At 35.3% G+C, this 19,142-nt stretch overlaps 1 protein-coding gene across 1 annotated transcript; it reads left to right on the top strand.

The window, feature by feature from the left end:
• Positions 1 to 927: 927 nt before the first annotated feature.
• On the top strand, positions 928 to 18,935 carry LOC114412456 (suppressor of RPS4-RLD 1-like). Its single transcript, XM_028376356.1, has 23 exons — positions 928 to 1,307; positions 1,412 to 1,521; positions 1,842 to 2,494; positions 2,599 to 2,643; positions 2,773 to 2,874; positions 2,962 to 3,042; positions 3,561 to 3,627; positions 10,354 to 10,454; positions 10,557 to 10,664; positions 11,316 to 11,386; positions 11,509 to 11,565; positions 12,271 to 12,379; positions 12,460 to 12,540; positions 13,015 to 13,101; positions 13,455 to 13,661; positions 14,583 to 14,911; positions 16,416 to 16,502; positions 16,674 to 16,773; positions 17,480 to 17,571; positions 17,654 to 17,692; positions 17,816 to 17,906; positions 18,229 to 18,326; positions 18,415 to 18,935. Exons 1-23 carry the CDS (start codon positions 1,162 to 1,164, stop codon positions 18,704 to 18,706), a joined length of 3,153 nt encoding a protein of 1,050 aa, XP_028232157.1. The 5' UTR covers positions 928 to 1,161; the 3' UTR covers positions 18,707 to 18,935.
• The last annotated feature ends 207 nt before the right edge of the window (positions 18,936 to 19,142 follow it).

The following is a 19,142-nucleotide window of genomic DNA, read 5'->3' as shown; positions in this document are numbered from 1 at the left end:
AAAATATTTTTTTTCAAAAACCCACTGAAAAATATGTTAAAAAGCTGATATTTTTTCCAAAATTGTGTTCTTTTTTTTTTAGAATGATGATATTAAAGTTAGAACTTATGATTTTATGTATCTATACTACTTAAACATATCACCACTTAATCAACTCTAATAGATTGACTATGCTTATTGAGAACAAGTTATTTACAAAAATAGCTAAAGATGTTTGGAATAAATTATATTGTGAAGAAAACAAGTAAAGGGTATTTTATTACTTTAAAGATGTTTTTAAGATTGATGAAAGTTAAAAAGAAGAAATTTCAATATATATTTAAATTCAAATATCCCGTAATAATTTTTTTAAAATAAAGATTCAACAGAAGAATTAAGGGATTATATATTATATATTTTTATTAATTTAATATTTAATAATTAAATACACATTTAAAATTTTCTATTTTATTTTATTTTTATAAAAATTAAACCTTTTAAGTATAAATCTTTTATTTATATTTTAGGAATTAAATTTTGTGATAACTCTTTTTCTGATAAGTTTTATCTTATCAATATACAAAGTCATATATCAAGTCATTAATTCATGTGGTATTAAATTAATCTTCTTAAGTATGTTTTCATTAGTTTATGTGTACTAAATTAATCTTTTTAAGTATGTTTTGGATTTGAGGTTTGTGTGGATAAAAAAAATTAATTGAAATTGAGGAAAGATTAAGTGACCAACCGTCAAGTGTTTGAAAAAAAAAATCATACATTTAACAAATATAGAATTTTAACAAAATATTGAAATAATTTTTTTTTAAAATAAATAAAAAACGAATTTTAGTAGAACATATAAAAAAAATAAAAAATATATTTAAGACAGCAATTTTTATTTTTAATCATCTATATATTGAAGAGAAAAGGTTTTGGCCTAGCCTCCAAGCGTTGTGCGGTGCACGTGACTGGTCGTTCGGAGCACCGTTACTCTTTAAGCACTCGCCTTCTTCCTTTCTCTCTCAACCCAATTTCCCAAGGTCGGCACAGCACTCTTCAACAATCCATCGCCTTCTTCATTTCATCACCGCGCGCGCAATTGCAATTACATTTCCACCCCTCAAATTTCCCTTTCAGAAGAAACCATCATCGCACCACTGATCCGTGCACCTCACGTGCCCCATGGCTCCTCCTCCTCCTCCTCCTGCTGCTGCTGCTACCTCCGAGCGGGTGGACTTGGCCAGGCTCTGCGCCTCCAAGGACTGGTCCAAAGCCATTCGAGTCCTCGATTCCCTCATTTCTCATTCCAACGCAATTCAAGACCTATGGTACGTGCCTTCCTATTTCACTTTCATTCATTATTCTCAATGCTTCCTTTGCTCTCTCCTTCGCTAATTGTGACGCCCGATCTTGTTCCGATGTTCGCTTCCAGCAACCGCGCCTTCTGTTACAGCAAATTAGAGCTCCACAAGCACGTGATTAGGGATTGCGACCGAGCGCTTCAGCTTGACCCTACGCGTCTTCAAGCTTATATTCTCAAAGGTTTTCATTCTCTTCTGTCAAATTCGATCGTTCTGTTTTTCTCTCTTTTCGTATTGAATTTACGCTCTTCTTACCTATTTAATTGCGTGTTTTTTTTTTTTTGGGATTGGTAATTGAACTAGTTAGGTTTTAGCTAAACGTAATCTAATTTGCCGATTTTCCTTATGTATTTCGCCTTGAAAATTTACTGTGCCGCTTTTTGACTTTTTCAAATATGCTGAATGAAATTTTATGGTGAAGAAGATTTGAATGAATTTTTTTCATGCTCTACATATGTGTTATATTTTTTGAACTTAGGGCTGGTTTTTTCTGTTGTGTAGGTTCTGCACTGTCTGTGTTGGGAAGGCAAGAAAATGCTCTATTGGTATGGGAGCAGGGCTATGAACATGCTCTGCATCAGTCTGCTGACTTGAAACAGCTGCTAGAACTTGAAGAGCTTATAGAGACAGCAAAACAAGGCAAAAATACACTGTGTGAAAGTGAAAACCATAGGCCACCGCCACAAACCAAATCAGATTCTCTGAGTAATGGGAGCTCTAGTGAAACTCTTAAGATCCAAGATACATTGGGCACTCCGGCTGAATTATGTGGTGATGCTACTGGTGATAAATCTGAGACATGCCTAAATTCTGCTGATAATTCCGACTTAAAGCATGAATCACATGATGAAGATAGAGACTCTAATAAATCTGATGGCCAAGTGAATGGAAGCCCTGATGTTCTTGATATACTTAGTTACAATTCTGAATCATGTAATGACTCCAGTGATGCCTCAGAATCAAGCGAAAAAGTATCTACCAATAGTGGTGACTCATCTAATATCCCTGAAATTTTTAGAAACCCTATTAGTAAGTTTATATTTTCTGATGAAAGAAAAGGTGAAGCAAGGAAAAATAAGAAGTTCTGCATTGCTCAGATTTCAAATACTAATTCCATTAGTGTAGATTTTCGACTCTCGAGGGGTATAGCAGAGGTTTGTTTTCATGCTTTTAACTGAATAAGCAAATTACATAAAAACTTCTGTGTTGTTGTATTTATTTGGTTAAGAGCATATATGATATTATAGTCCTTTTTCAGGTTAATGAAGGAAAATATGCTCATGCCATATCCATTTTTGACCAGGTGAAATATTTTCCTCACAAGTGATTCTCTCATTTTCATCTTTTCATGCTTTTTCTATCCTGTTCTCTCTATTTTTTTTTCATATTATTAAATAACATACTGCAGCCTTGCCCCCATCATTTTATGTAGATACTGAAAAAGGACCCAGCTTATCCTGAAGCACTAATAGGAAGAGGTACAGCATATGCATTCCAGAGGGAACTTGATGCTGCTATAGCTGATTTTACAAAGGTGGTTGAATGAACACTGCCGAACAGGTGTATATAGAGATATGGTATTTCTTCTATATGTAAGTGGTTTACATGTTGTATGTATTAGGCTATACAATTTAATCCATTGGCTGGTGAGGCATGGAAACGGAGAGGTCAGGCCAGGGCAGCCTTGGGAGAGTTTGTTGAGGTGAGCATGGCCATCCCTACTTCTTAGAAACTTAGTATCAGTCTAACATGTTGAAACTCAAGGTTGGGAGCTTTGTGCATCAGGCAATCCTCTGGTTATATACTTTTATAAAATAATCAGTTCTATTACAGAAAATGAAAATTGCAAGGAATTTTGTTCCTTTTTTTTTATGCCAAGTCTGGTTATAGTACTATTTGAACATTGCCATGTAAAGCTTTAGGCTTTAAGTTGAATGCTTGACTACTTAATTGTATTGGTGGTTGTTGCTAAACTAATCATGTGGTTATGAAGAATTCTGTGATCTCTTATCTTGCTAGACTCAATGTTGTTAAAGTCTCTATGTATGACCTACAAGATCCTATGTGATATTGTTTAAGAAGTTTGAGATATGAAAAGATTGACATATTTTGTACATTCTGTGGTGCTTCACTTCCTATTTGTATATATTTTTTGGCACAAGTATAAACCTGTAAATGTGGCAATTGCTGTTTTCCCCCCTCTTTTGATATGGATATCAGGCTATTGAAGACTTGACCAAGGCATTAGAGTTTGAACCTGACACAGCAGATATTTTACATGAGAGAGGTAGCTTGCCTTTAACTAATTTGTTATTTGTGCAACTGATTTTTGCTGGACTTGAATAATTAACTATGGCTCTATTTTGCTCTCTTTGTTGCAATGATGGGTGCATATTTTGTGGTAATTTCTAGAATTTTGGACAGAGAAATTGGATTAGTTTTTCTGTGGCATGATTGTTGTTTTTTACCTTTAGCATATCTTGTGCAAACATACATTTTCATTTCTTAGAAGCAGATGAAGAATTAACACATTTTGAATTCCTAGATGTATTTACATTTCTGTTACTGGATGCTCATCCATGAGTACATGGATGACATTATATTATTAACTGGGGATAGGAGAGAACAACAAATCCTGAGTCAGTGCCTGACCAAAGGATTTGATGTCAAAACCTTGGATAAATTGTATTATTAAGGATCTTTATATTCCAGAAGAAGTATATCACTGATTTGCTCAAGGAAACAGCAAGCCAGCCTGTAAACCTGTGAGCAACCCTATAGATCCAAACCTAAAACTTTGGAATGCAAAAGAGGAAACTATAGTGGATAAGGAGATGTATCAACACCTTGTATGAAGTTTCACACTGGACAAGTTATTGACTATGCAGTAAACTTAATTAGTCAATGTATGCACAACCCAGGAGAAACTCATTTACTGGCTAATCACAGAATTCTGCTGTATCTGAAGGGGACTCCAGGAAGAGGAATTTTGTTAAAAAATAATATGGGGAAATGGCACTAGAAGCCTACACACATGCCAACTATGCAAGGTCAGTTGTTGACAAAAGATCAACTTCTGGGTATTGCTCTCTTCTGGAAGTAAATTTTGTAACAAGGAAAAGTCAAGTGTTTTGGCACGTTCTAGTGCTGAAGCAGATTTTTTTGCTATGGCATAAGGGGTGTGTGAATTACTTAGGCTTAAAATTATTCTATAAGACTTGAAGATTTATGTGGGAATAATCTATGAAGCTTTACTGCAGCAATAAATTAGCAATCGGCATAGCACACAATCCGGTTCAACATGATTGAACCAAGAACATCGAAGTGGATAGGAATTTGATCAAGGAGAAACTTGAAAGTGGCTTTATATGTACTAAATATGTCCTATTCATCTTAGAATATGAGTTTGGACTTAACTCAACTCCAAAAGTTAGCTCATAGGGTGAGGGTTGTCCCCCACTTATATACTATACCTTTGCACTATCTCTAGTTGATGTGGGACTTGGGTTTTTTCCAATACACCCCCTCACGTCCAAACACTTTTGAACTTGGTGTGTAGATAATATATTTCAAGGGAACTTCTTACTTCCCAAACAAATCTTCCTACATCTCTAATATAAACACTGGTTTATCAAGAATATGCCAGAAAAGCATTTTGAATTGTTGATTCATTGCTCACACATGGACAACATGCAAATATTCTCACTAACAGATTGAAGAATCCTACATTTTAGAGGATTGTATCTAACCTGGCAATGGAGGACACCTATTCACTAACTTGAGGGGGAATGTGAGTATATGTGCTGTTGTAGGAATGTATCTGTTAAGAAGTTATATTATTTTTGTAATCTATAAAATTTATGTTGTCAGCCGTGCTGTTATAATAGCAAATAGAGGATAGTGGTTATGGATTTTGTAGCGGTGCTACGCAAAAGGGTAAGGGCTGCAGGTTTGAAGAAGCAGGAAAAGTAGCCATGATTTCAACATCATGCCTCTTGTGGCAAAACGCAGCTGCTCCAGGTGTTTCGGCGCAGTCTCTGGGACCCGTGCCATCGCTGGGCAGCATCTGTGACCTTTGCTTTTGCTGGTCAGCCGCTGCCACCTTCCTCTAGCTGCTACTGACCTTCCAGTCCTCCATCTTCAATTTCTGCCATTGGGAGTTGGGGTTTCACTTTCAGTCTTTCAATTAGAGGCGGCGACACTTAGCTAATAGCATGGTGCTGAGTGGCTGACTGTTCTAGTGACTTAGAGTTTCAGGGGAATTTGGCCATGTTGGCCTAATGTTTTTCAGTGTTTTTTTTCTCTTTATTGTTTTTGGTTTGTTGGGCTTCAATTTGAGTGTATTGAAGAGACTAAAGGTTGTGAAATGCTTGAGTGCTTAACCCACTCAGCTGATCTATATTTATATAAACTTAGGGAGTAAATACAATGTGAAATTTACAAGAATATTAATGAAGTTTTAGTACCTATGTACATGCATGTGAATTCCTAGATACATGAATATGTGACTAACTAGGTACATTAATAACTATTCTTTATTGGAACAAGTATCCATACAATGTGTGTAATTCCAACACTCCCCCTCAAGTTGGAGCATATAAGTCAAATGCTCCAAGCTTGGAACAAATATTTTGAATTCTTGGTCCCCTTAGAGATTTTGTAAAGATGTCTGCTAGTTGATCATTAGAACTAACGAATTCAGTAATAACTTCCTTAGAAAGGATTTTCTCCCAGACAAAATGACAATCAATCTCAATATGTTTAGTTCTCTCATGGAATACTGGATTAGAAGCTTTATGTAGGGCTGCCTGATTATCACAAACATAGCTTCATTTGTTGAGTATTTCCAAACTTCAATTCTTGAAGTTGTTTAATCCAAATGAGTTCACAAGTGGCTACAGCCATAGCTCTATATTCAGCCTCTGCACTAGACCTTGCAACAACATTTTGCTTCTTACTCTTCCATGAGACAAGATTTCCTCCAACAGACACAATATCCTGAAGTGGAACGCTTATCGATGGGTGATCTTGCCCAATCTGCATCACAAAATCCAACTATTTGAGTGTTTCCTTTGTCTTCATAGAGTAGTCCTTGTCTTGGGGTCCTTTTAATGTATCTCAAAATTGGAATTACTGCATCCCAATGATCATTATGAGGAGACTGCATGAACTGACTCACCACTCCAACTGCAAAGGAAATATCTGGCCTTGTAATAGTGAGGTAGATAACCTTCCCAACCAATCTCCGATATCTTTCAGGATCAGAATAAGGCTCCCCCTGATTGGGTAGCAATTTTTGATTTGAATCCATGGGACTATCAATTGGTCCACAATCTGACATACCAGTTTCTTTAAGTATGTCTAACGCATACTTCCTTTGTGAGATGATAATCCCATCTTTTGATTGAACAACTTCAATTCCAAGAAAATATTTAAGTTTTCCCAAATCCTTAGTCTGAAAATGTAAATGTTCCTTCAGTTGAACAATTTTTTCTTGGTCATTTCCTGTGACTATATCATCTACATAGACCACCAAGTAAACACATCTACTTGATGAGGTATGACAATAAAAAATTGAATGGTCTACTTCACTTCGTTTCATCCCAAAAGCCTGAACAAATGAGCTGAATTTTCCAAACCAAGCTCGTGGGGATTGTTTGAGACCATAAAGAGGCCTCCGAAGTTTGCAAACCAAGCTAGACTACCCCTGAGCAACAAATCCCGATGGTTGCTCCATATAGATCTCCTCTTCTAATTCTCCATGTAGGAATGCATTTTTAATATTCAACTGATACAGTGGCCAATGACGGATGGCGGCTATGGCAAGAAAGAGTCGAACATAAGTAATTTTAGCCACAGAGGAGAAAGTATCTCCATAATCTAGGCCATAAATCTGGGTATAACCTTTGGCTACCAATCAAGCTTTGAGACGATCAATCTGTCCATTGGCCCCAACTTTTATAGCATATACCCACCGACAACCAACAGGTTTCTTGCCTTGGGGAAGAGGAACCAGCTCCCAAGTACCATTATGCTCCAAAGCTTGCATTTCATCAATCATGGCTTGTCGTCATCCCGGATGATCAAGTGCTTCACAAAGATTTTTAGGAAGAGAAACAAAAGATAAAGAGGAAACAAAAGAATGGTACAAAGAAGAAAGAAAATGATAACTTAAGAAGTTATAAATAGGATAAGGATTACGTGTAGACCGAGTACCTTTCCTAAGAGCAATGGGCAAGTCAAGATTCTCTTCGGGTAGATCCATGGTCGGGTTGTCTGCTGGAGTAGGACATGATTCAGCTGGTCTTTAATTACCTTCAAGTTCTACGTCAAGAATTCGAGAACGACGTCGATATACGATGGGTGATTTGAGTCTGCTCAAGTGGAAGATTGTCAGGAATATCTATGGTAGAATCTATAGTTGACTCTGATTCCTGCAAAGAAGGTGAAGGACCAAGATAGGGAATAGGAAAAACTTCTTGAAGAGTATTGGACTCAACCATGGAGGGAGCAAAGTATGGTTTTTCTTCAAAAAAAGTTACATCTGCAGAGATATAATAACGATTGTGAACAGGAGAGTAACATCGGTAACCTTTTTGTAACCTGAAATATCCAAGGAAAACACATTTGATGGCTCGAGGAACAACCTTATCAAGACCTGGAGACAAGCTATGAACAAAATAGGTGCATCCAAAAATACATGGATCAACATGAAACAACGGTTCTTTAGGAAACAAAATGGAATGTGGTATTTTATTTTTAATAGAGGAAGAAGGCATCTGATTCATCAAAAAACAAGCTGTCAAAACTGCATCACCCCAATGTCAGACATATACATTGGCATGAAGTAATAATGTTTGAGCAGTCTCAACAAGATGCCTATTCTTCCTTTCGGCAATGCCATTCTGTTGAGGAGTATGAGGACAAGAGGACTGATGGAGAATGCTATGTGCTGACAAAAAAGAAGAAATAGCAGAAGAAAAGTATTCTTTCGCATTATCACTCCTAAGGATCTTAATTGTCTTACCAAACTGAGTTTTAATTTCATTTACAAAAGAAGTGAGAATGGAAAAAATTTCAGATTGTTCTTTCATTAAGAAAACCAAAGTGCATCGAGAAAATTCATCAATGAAAGTAACGAAATATCTATAACCCATAGACGAAACACGACTAGGACCCCATATATCAGAGTGAATAACCGAAAAAGGGGAATCAACACGACTTTCAACATGCCTAAAAGAAGAACGGACATGCTTTCCTAGTTGACATGACTCACAAAATAGGTCTTTTATTTTTTCAAGACTCGAAACCATAATTTTTAGTTTAGATAAATGTGGGTGTCCCAAACGTTCATGAAGGAGCTTTGGTGATGTGGCAGCACTGGAAACCCAAGAAAGATTAGGCTTGAGGTAGTAAAGACCATGAGATTCATGTCCTACGCCAATTGTCTGACCCGTATCACGTTCCTGTATGACAAAGGAGTTAGCATTAAATGTTACCGAACAATTATGAGAACGAGTAAGCTGACTAAGAGATATTATATTAAAAGAACAACTAGGTATGAGCAAAATAGAGTTTAAAGACAAAGAAGAAGTGGGTGATATATGGCCGATTCCTGTTGCTACAACTCTAAAACCATCGACTAAAGTAATGAAATGAGGAATTTTAGGAGGAGAGAGGGATGAAAATAAAGAACTATTACCAGCAATGTAATCAGAAGCACCGGTAATATAAAGAGAGGTCTGTAAATGAGAAAATATTATGTAAAATAACTGTGTTGGATTGATTGTGTGTCTCAAATTGGAAGTACAGTGCCTATTTATAGGCTACAAACTCAAATCCCCTATTGGACCTCGTTTTTCTACTTGTAACTTCCTAGAATGTGGTTTGGGGTCATTTGGCTAGTTTTACACTAATTCGGCTAATTTTGGCAGTTTTGGCGAGCAGCAGTTGATTTTTACTAGTAGTTGATTTCGACTAACTAATTTTGAAGTAGATTTATCTTTTGGAAATTGCTCCTAAAATTTAGGTACATTATCCTCTTTCTACAAGCCAACTGATAAGTTATTTCAAATGTTGAAGAAGATGCCAACCACTTCCTTTTTTTTAGGGAGCACTATCATTGATTAGTTTCAACCGCTACAAGCCATTTGAATATCAGAAAATTGTGAAAAATATCATCTTATCTTTATTAAATTAAATCTAACTTAATTCAGTTAATTTTTTTATGCTTAAAGTTAGCTGAAATCTGTCATCGACTAACTTTGTAAGTAGCGTAAATGATCTTATCCATGTTCAACTAACACTAAAGTTAGTTGAATCTCCCACCCAGCTAATATTGAACGTAGCCAAATTGATCTTTTACTCATTCACCTAACCTTATAACTAGCTGAATTTTACCAATTTGGCTAACATTGTAGGTAGTCGTATTGACCTTATCCATATTTAGTTAACCTTCATGTCCAACAAATATTGAAGATTAGTCAACTGTGCCATTAATATTAGCTGAATTTTGTCATTCGGCTAACATTGTAGATAGCCGTATTAACCTAGTCCATGTTTTGCTAACCTTCTTGTTTGGCTAATATTGATAAGTCATCAATTCCGTATTCAACCAGACTAGCCTTCACCTCATTCAGCTGACATAAAAGTTAGCCGAATTACCCCTTAGCCGGCAGTCATTCAACTGAATTTTGCAGCAAAATTTGGGTGTTGACATGTATAAATCTATATTGTTTTCTAGACTTCACATTAGATGCCATCCTGCTATCCCACTTCAGCAACTTTGGGATCAGCCGCTATTTGGGATTGACTACTCAATATAAAATAGGCTATAATTTAGAAAATCCCAACAAATCAAGGGATTATAGCTTTAGAATAGGGAGATATTTGTTTCCAAAACTAGTGTTGGAGCTTCTGTGTATATTCTACCTAATTGATCGATGAAATCATCTAGTTGAACCCTAAAATTTTGAGACTAGCTAATGTATGTCTTGTATAAATTTCAATGCAGGAATTGTCAATTTCAAATTTAAAGAGTTTGATGCAGCTGTTGAAGACCTTTCAGCTTGCGTGAAGCTAGATAAGGATAATACATCTGCCTACACATATTTGGTGGGCCTTGAGTCTTAATACTTGAATTGTCATTGATTTTGGACCTAGATCTCTTATATGGAAGGTCTCTTCAGTATTTCACCGAACAAATTGACTGTACAGGGTTTAGCATTATCTTCAATTGGTGAATATAAGAAAGCTGAGGAAGCTCATCTCAAATCACTTCAACTTGACAAAAATTTCCTTGAAGCATGGGCACATCTGACTCAGGTGTCTATTCTCCCATATCCATACTGCACTGATAGTTTGATCATATTAAAGAAAGGAATGTATACTTCAAATATGTTAAGTTGTATTCTTGAATTCTATTTTTTATCTCTACTCATATCTGGCATCACCACTTTAACCCATGTTGCTTCTGTCTGCCAGTAATCCAATTTACTTTCAACTTGACATGAAGTATCCGTTTCATATCAGATCAGTTCACATCTACATTTTATTTTATTCAATTATAGGCTTATTTATCTGGTATGCTACAATTTTTATAGCTTTTTATTTATAGGCTTAAGATGATTTTGCTTGCTAGCTTTGGTTTGAATGTGTATTTGACAGTTTTTTATATATATATCAAAGATCTAGAAGTCATAGGCTAATAGCTTTGGTCTGAATATGTATTTGGCAACTTTATAAAAGATCTAGCAGCCATAGGTTAATAGCTATTAAGTATGCCACTCCTTTTCTGCCTAATTTAATTATCAGTTATGGGCTTGAAACTATTCTGTTCTTGAGTATAACAGCAAGTTTTATGGTGGCTGCTAATAGCCTAACACATCCCTCCTCCTTAACTTGGGCTTGCGACTAGCTATTTTGTTGGATGACTTTAATTGGTAGTGCTTTTCTGAATCTGTGGTTTTTGTGCAGTTCTATCAAGATTTAGCTAAGCCAACAAAGGCTCAGGAATGTATAAATAAGATGCTACAAATTGATGGGAGGTAATTGTCATGAATGAACTGTATTACTCATCAGCATTGTTTTCGCCGGGCTTCTTCCACTTGATGTACTTTGTGCCTATTCTCTTTACCTGAGGTTGATTGCTTTTACATTTTGATGTTAGGTTTGCAAGAGCTAATCATTTGCGTGGCCTTCTGTTCCATGCAATGGGTGAGCACAGGTATTTGTCCAGCCATACTTGTTAATCCATTGAAGAAGTTGAATATTTATTTGCAGTGACTTTTTTTTTCATGAGTCTTTCTGATTTGGTCCATGAAACTAGTATAAGTTATAGTGGCACTCTCCTTTAACAGTTAAGGAAACATATATGGATGGTAGAACATGCAATAAATTGAAGCCTTTTAGGATCAAAAGATTAGTTGGTTATAGGAACTAAGGAGAGATCATGACTGGAACTTAGATTACTTGCTGTTTTTCATAACAATTATGATAGTTAAAATAGAATCTCTTAAGGAGATTCATTTTTGTATTTTCGTAAATTTAGGTTTGTGTTAGAGAACAAGCACTTTGAGGAAGATTTATGTTGTGATTTTTGGTATTCCTAAAGTCGTAAACTCAAATCATATAGTTGTATTATAGCTAGTATTCAATTTCAATTCCTAAAATTTTGGGGACTTAAAATGGTCAGCTACTGGTATTTTGGTCTGCTATCTAGGATTCTAGAATGATAAATCATATATGAATTATTGCACAATAGGTATACTAGTAAGTATAACAATTTGCTGAGTTTGAATTCATAATGGCACCTAAGGTCCATGTAAATTGCTTTTAAATATTTCACACCAATCATCAGTATTAAATTTTCTAGTTTGGTACTCGATGCTGTTACTTGATTTTATTTTTAACTTGGGTTTGGATGTGACAGGAAGGCTATCAAGGATTTGACAATGGGGTTGAGCATTGATGGCAGCAACATTGAATGCTTGTATTTACGTGCTTCCTGCTACCATGCTGTTGGACAATACAAAGAAGCGGTATGAATTTTTTTAATTTAATTTTTTGGTGCAATGTAGGTTTACATTTGGCACACTACAACTTTTTTTAATGCTCTTAGGTCAAGGATTATGATGCTGCATTGGATTTGGAGCTGGATTCAATGGACAAATTCGTGCTCCAGTGCCTTGCTTTTTATCAGGTTTGTTTTATTGAAATAGTATACTTGTTACTCATCTGTTTTTTATTCTCCCTCTTAATCCTATTCTACTGATAAAAAAGAACATAAATAAATTTCCTTCTACGCTAAAAGATCTACTAACTGGGACACAATGTTGACACTTGACAGTATTGAGTAGTGACATGTCATAGCGAAAATTCATTTAGAGCAGGAGAGAGATTATAGCTCTACCAATATAAGTATTGCTACTCTGCTAATTTGAACATGTGAATTTCTGTTGGCATGTTTTGAATTAGGACTGTTCCCTTCTGCTTTAGTTCCTCGTGTTAGTTAAGTCAACATTGAGACATACTTGTAGAAATTGCCCTCCCTTGATTCAGCTACATATAACTAATTGGTGCCATTGGTGCTCTGGGAATTAACATGGTACATATTAAGTTTCATTCATTAAGAGCCTAATTCTATGATATGCTTCAACCCTTTCTTCTTTTGCAGAAAGAGATTGCTCTGTACACAGCTTCAAAATTTAATGGTGATTTTTGCTGGTTTGATATTGATGGGGATATTGATGCTCTTTTTAAGGTAAAATTTATGAAAACAATTCTACTTTCCTTGGTACTTCTAATCTTTCTTAATTCAAAGGTGTCTTAATTGGAAAACCATTTTTACCTGACTTTAGGATTTCTTGGTTGCTATGTGGTGATTGTGGTCGTGTGTAAAGTAGGCCACTTACCAGAAAAACAGGAAGAATAAAAGAAAATATAAGATTTTGGTTTCCACAAGCATGCCTATGGGGAATTTAATGTGGGTTTAAAAGGATGTATAGCAAGTAGGTTTTAAATCACAATGTGCTTGGTTATTCAAATTTTATAAAACATGAGTTGAGGTTTCCATTTCTAGTATAGTTATTTGTATCTATATTGTATTATATTCAGGAATACTGGTGCAAGAAATTGCATCCAAAGAATGTATGCGAAAAGGTTTTCAGGCAACCTCCTTTACGCGAGTCTTTAAGAAAGGGAAAGCTTAAAAAGCAAGAGTTTACTATTACCAAGCAGAAGGCTTCTCTTCTACAGGCTTCAGATTCCATTGGCATGAAAATCCAGTATGATTGTCCAGGATTCCTACCTAATAGACGTCAGGTAAAGCTATTTCTGGTGTTTCTTGCTCTTCTACATCTCGTGGCTTATTGATTGTAGTCATTTTTCTTTTTCAACAAATCCCTTTTCTGCTGAGGGCCACTTTTATTCTCAATAGTCTGTTGTGCCATATTATACTTCATTATACTTGTACATTTTCTTTGCTCTATGGAACTAGAAAAGGATTTTGTTGCATCCAAAAATTCTGATGATCCTTGTTCATATCATGTTGTAAAATCAAATTGAAAAGTAGGAAACATTTATATTATTTCCATTTACTTCCAAGTGGCTAATACAAGGGATGCTATTTTATTTTATTGAGTGACAAAGAAATAATAGTGCATAATGATTGAATAATATTATAAAATTGGTACACAGTTGAGGGATTCCAGTTTTCTGATTTTAACAGCATATCTTCTAAACAAGTCAAACTTCCATTCTCAATAAATTTCTATCAAAGAAAACTTTATTTTAACCGTATTTCCCAAAGTAAAAACATGCAGTTTTCATAGAATCATATCATTTATGAGGGTGAGTCCTAGTGTAACGGAAAAGTTGCGTCTTGGTTACCTGTTGGTCATGGGCTTGAATCCAGAAACAACCTCTTTGCATATGCAAGGGGAAGGCTGCATAAAATGACCCTCCCCAATATCTTCACGTGGCGAAGAGCCTTTTGGCACCGGGATATGCTAGTTTTTTTTTCAATTAGTTTTAAAATCCTGGATATATGCGTGCGCACACGCGTGCATGTGTAGTTTATTTAGTAGCTACAGTATTTTCTGGACACTTTTTTCTAGATATGTGCAAGTTGTGATATATTTTTCCTTTATAATTTTCGTGCGTTTACTTTAAAGTGACATGCATCTAACGGACAATTGTTTATAATATCATCATCTTAACCTGTTAATATTTATGTATTATCAGCATCGTATGGCTGGACTTGCTGCCATTGAAATTGCACAAAAAGTCTCTAAGGCTTGGCGTTCCCTGCATGCTGAATGGAAATATTCGAATAAAGGAAACTCAAAGAATGGGAGAAGGGCCAGGAGAAGGGAAAGAATTAATATGCCCAGTCAAAATAGAGGAGGAGCTGGTTGTAGTACAAGCAGTACCTCAGTAACATCTTCAAATGGAACTGTAGATGATAGATTATCCAGCCGTACATTGTCGTGGCACAATGTTTACTCATTAGCTGTTAGATGGAGACAAATTTCTGAGCCTTGTGACCCTGTTGTATGGGTGAACAAGCTAAGGTATCCCTTCTATGGGCTAAGTATTTTATCAGAGTAAATAAGTGTACAGATGATTTATTGTTCAGAAATTTTATAATGTTTCAGATCTAATATTTATACTCAGGATGTACGTAGATTTTCATTATCTCCACCTTTTTATGTGTCTCTCCTATCTAATTAATATAATTGCTGCTGAATGCGGACTCTGCTGTAAAATCCTATAGTCACCGAGGCATGACCGAACTATCATCTTTTGTGGTCAACTAAGTTTATAGAAATTCTATATGTATTCAAACTCCCACTTATTTTCAGTTAATACTGGTAATGTAAAATTGTAAATTTTGTAAGGTCATGTTCATATCTTCAAACACAACCCCATAGACTTGAGGTAGTATGCTTACATTAAATATGTTTTCAGTGCAGATAAAGGTCTCGTTCCTATAATAAATTAATTACAAATAATTGTTTAAAAAATCTATAATAAGACTGAGGAGAGAGGACAAGGATGGTGTAAATTTACAGTAATGGGAAAATTTCCAAATTAATCTGAAAGATACATTGACAAACTTGTATTGAATACTAAGTTGCTGACTATACTTGAACTTTTCTCATTTACATCAGTTGAGTCTGAAATGAGTAAAGTGAAAGTGTGCAGCCTTTTCTACTTCCAGGATAACCAACCATAACCTCTTTGGTACAAAGTAAAGAACAAATTAGAATCTGTGTATTTCAGTCCTCTCCCTCCAAACTCCCTAAAAGTGAGGATGATTTTTATAAAAGAATGTGGTTATTCATAATTTCTTTTAGTATCATATATTCCATGTTCATCTCGTTTTGATAAAAACTCATTTGGATCCTTTACTTGTTACTATTCCTCTAAATTTTGCATGTATTGTTTGTCCCTTTTCTTTTCATTGTTACATTTTAGTCCTTCAACATTTATTTGCATGTGTTAACTTTATCCTTTTGCAAATGCTTGTTGTTCTTGTTGTTATTTAGTGAGGTTTTAGATTTGTTTGAGAGGTGACACGGAGTTTTTGTTGGCTCTAAGTTGATATCTTTTGCTTAGGCTTTCAACAAAAGCTGCTGCTTTTATTATTCCATAAGGACCATAAAAAGGGATAGAACTTCCCTTTTAAAACTTAGATGACTTAAGTTTTACAGCTGAAAGGAGGAAATGAATTCTCAGTTGAACTAGAGTGATTAAGTATATTCGGCCTTCATATTAACTTTTAGTGCTTTCATTTCTATGTGGATTGTTTTGCTAAGATTGATTTTACATTTATTCAAATTATGCAATTAAAGAGGAACTCTTCTTACTTTTATTGTTAACTATGTACTTCCCTTTATTTGTGACAATAAGCTCAGAATCATATTGGTCATGGTTGGATCAGTTTTTGCTTTAATTGGTTGCCAGCCTCGTAGCAATATTGGTTAATGTGCCTGGTTTTTCCTAAGATTATTATTTCAGAGCTGGACTTAACTTGTGCTTGATTTTGATTTTTTTTTTTTTTTTGCACTGCAGTGATGAGTTTAATGCTGGATTTGGTTCTCACACACCTATGATTCTTGGGCAAGCCAAAGTTGTTCGTTACTTTCCTAATTATGAAAGGTGAAGAGCCTGTTTCCTGATTTTATTGATTTATTCTATATTAGTAGAGTGGCTTTGAAAGGAGCATTATGACACCATTGATACATGCAACTGACCCTACAGTTGGAAAAGGCTTGGTTGTTGTTGTAATTGTCTGGCTTTGAAAATGATTGTTATTTTTAAATGTCACAGAACATTAGAAATTGCCAAGACTGTAATGAAAGAGAGATCATTTGTCCACAGCAAAACAGACAAGATCATTCATCTTTCCAAAGATGGGAAATTAGAAGAGGTCAGTTGTTGATTGTTGATTTAGATATGTTGTGCCTCTTTCCTTTAACATTGCTAGATTTACTATGCAAAAGGCCTCCTCCGTGACTTTTAACCCCTCAAAAGGTGTAGCCTTGGAAAAGTTATAGTTTTCCTGATGTCAGTGAGTAAACCTCATATTCCCTTGTTTGGCTGGGTGATATACACTAAAGTTGTAATTGCAGGATAGACATTTTATTCTGTATGCATTAAATTTTCAGTAGACATGGTTTCTACATGCACACACAGCATGTCTGGATAATCAAAGTCCTATTATTACTGTAGCACATGGCTTGCATCCTTATCACTAGATAGGTTGAATGTGTACCCAAGAAAGTAGAAATTCACAAGTTGCATGATAGACCATGTTTCTTATGCATCAAGTCAGATGAACTGTGAAACATGTAATCTGTAGTTTCTAATTAATTGGTTTTGGTGTTTTAAATTAGCTCGTAGGCATAGGATATCCCTTCTAAATATAATTGATGCTCAAGTATTTCATTTTTCTCAGTTAACTTTTTGACAAAGAAATGCTTCCAGATTCTTTTCTCTTGCTTTTGAATGATATCAAATTAATAGTCCCTTGCTGATGTTACGTGTTTTTCTGTTTTGTATTGCGTAGCTTGAAGAACAATATTTTTATAGTTTATCCTTTTCTGAAAATAGAAACTTTAATGTTTGATATGCAGATTATGCATGCAAAATTATGCTCTGATCTTTATAAAGTTGTTGGTGAGGATTTTTGGTTGGCTACCTGGTGCAACAGTACTGCATTTGAAGGGTAAGCGTCCACAGTGCTAACAGTGTCTGGAAACATGTAATTTCTTTAACATATATTTACTCTCTGGATATCGTTTCCTCAGGAAGCAGCTTGAAGGAACTAGGATAAACCTTGTAAAAATGTAAGCTAGATACTAACCTTGTGAAAATCATAAGTTATTGTCTGCCACATTTTCTTTTCATGGCTGTAAAATTTTAGTTTTCATGCTTGAAATTTAATTGGGGAACTGAAACATGTTTTTCAGGGGGGAGCATGGTTTTGACTTTGCAATCAAAACACCTTGTACCCCTGCTAGATGGGAAGATTTTGACGAAGAAATGGCAGTGGCATGGGAAGTATGTTTCTCATACTAAGCAACTTTTAGTATATTAATTAGCTAATAGTGATAGATATGGCTCTCTATATGGCCATTTTTTGCTTATTTCTAAAGTAAGAATGTTTCTTCTTTAACATCCCTACCAATGATCTCATTCCATCTGTGTACCATTCAATCATCGTTAATATTTCATGACCATTTTCAGCTTTAGAAATTTGCTAACAGATATTTTGCTACTCCTAAAGTTTCATTTAAAAACATGTTCTTGGTATTTATAGCTCAAGTTATTAGATGAATTGTAATATTTACCTTGTATCCCCATCTTGGAACTGTTGTGTCAGACTCTCTGCAATGCTTACTGTGGTGAAAACTATGGGTCTACTGACTTTGACACGCTTGAAAACGTGCTAGATGCAATTTTAAGGATGACATATTACTGGTATGACATTTTAAAAATGGTTAAATTATCTTTTTGACTTTGAGCATTTGAAAATCATTTCTGCAAATCTGATTGAAATGCTTTTCAGGTATAACTTTATGCCACTGTCTAGGGGATCTGCTGTGGTTGGATTTATAGTTATGCTGGGTTTGTTACTTGCTGCCAACATGGAGTTCACAGGAAGCATCCCACAGGGTTTTCAGGTTGACTGGGAAGCCATTTTGAACTTGGATCCAAACTCGTTCGTGGATTCGGTTAAAACGTGGCTGTACCCATCTCTGAAGGTGACAACCTCATGGAAAGACTACCCTGATATTGCTTCAACTTTTGCAACAACAGGGTCAGTTATTTCTGCTTTGAACTTTTCTTCTGATGATTGATCTCTTGTAAACTATAACCATGTTAGCTAATTGCATGTTAACTGTGACGGCCTTGTTTCATTGTAACCATATGTTAACAATTATACAATAAAGTTATGGATTTCTAATATTTTTTCAACAATCACTAGTTGCCTTGCCTAACCGGTGGTCCTTGCCCATAAAAGACTCATGTTTTCTGTTTGTATTTTGCTTGTTAAATTGTTCGCTGCGACAATCGGTTCTATCATAATTCTTTACTTCCTTGTATTTAATCTTCTCCACTCTTCCATTTATTTCCTGTTTTATGTATACTATTCTCGTCATGCCTCAAAGTTAGGTATACGTCCATGATTGAGATATTCTGTTTTTCGTAGTATTTTATTGATCAGTGCGCAGAAAAAACCAAAGAAGTTTGGTCGGGTAAGGCGCATAAATCTAACTTTATTGCAAAAGAGCT

The sequence above is a fragment of the Glycine soja genome, chromosome 5, assembly GCF_004193775.1.
Source record: "Glycine soja cultivar W05 chromosome 5, ASM419377v2, whole genome shotgun sequence".
Lineage (NCBI taxonomy): Eukaryota > Viridiplantae > Streptophyta > Magnoliopsida > Fabales > Fabaceae > Glycine > Glycine soja.
The sequence above is the reverse complement of the archived record's forward strand: the minus strand, read 5'-3'. Positions and strand labels throughout refer to the sequence as shown.

Bases quoted from the DNA above. Each gene is read 5' to 3' on its own strand.
- LOC114412456 (XM_028376356.1), top strand. From the start codon at position 1,162: ATGGCTCCTCCTCCTCCTCCTCCTGCTGCTGCTGCTACCTCCGAGCGG. The intron at 11,566-12,270 runs GTATTTGTCCAG...TGGATGTGACAG, and splicing joins CATGCAATGGGTGAGCACAG to GAAGGCTATCAAGGATTTGA. The intron at 13,662-14,582 runs GTAAAGCTATTT...ATGTATTATCAG, and splicing joins TCCTACCTAATAGACGTCAG to CATCGTATGGCTGGACTTGC.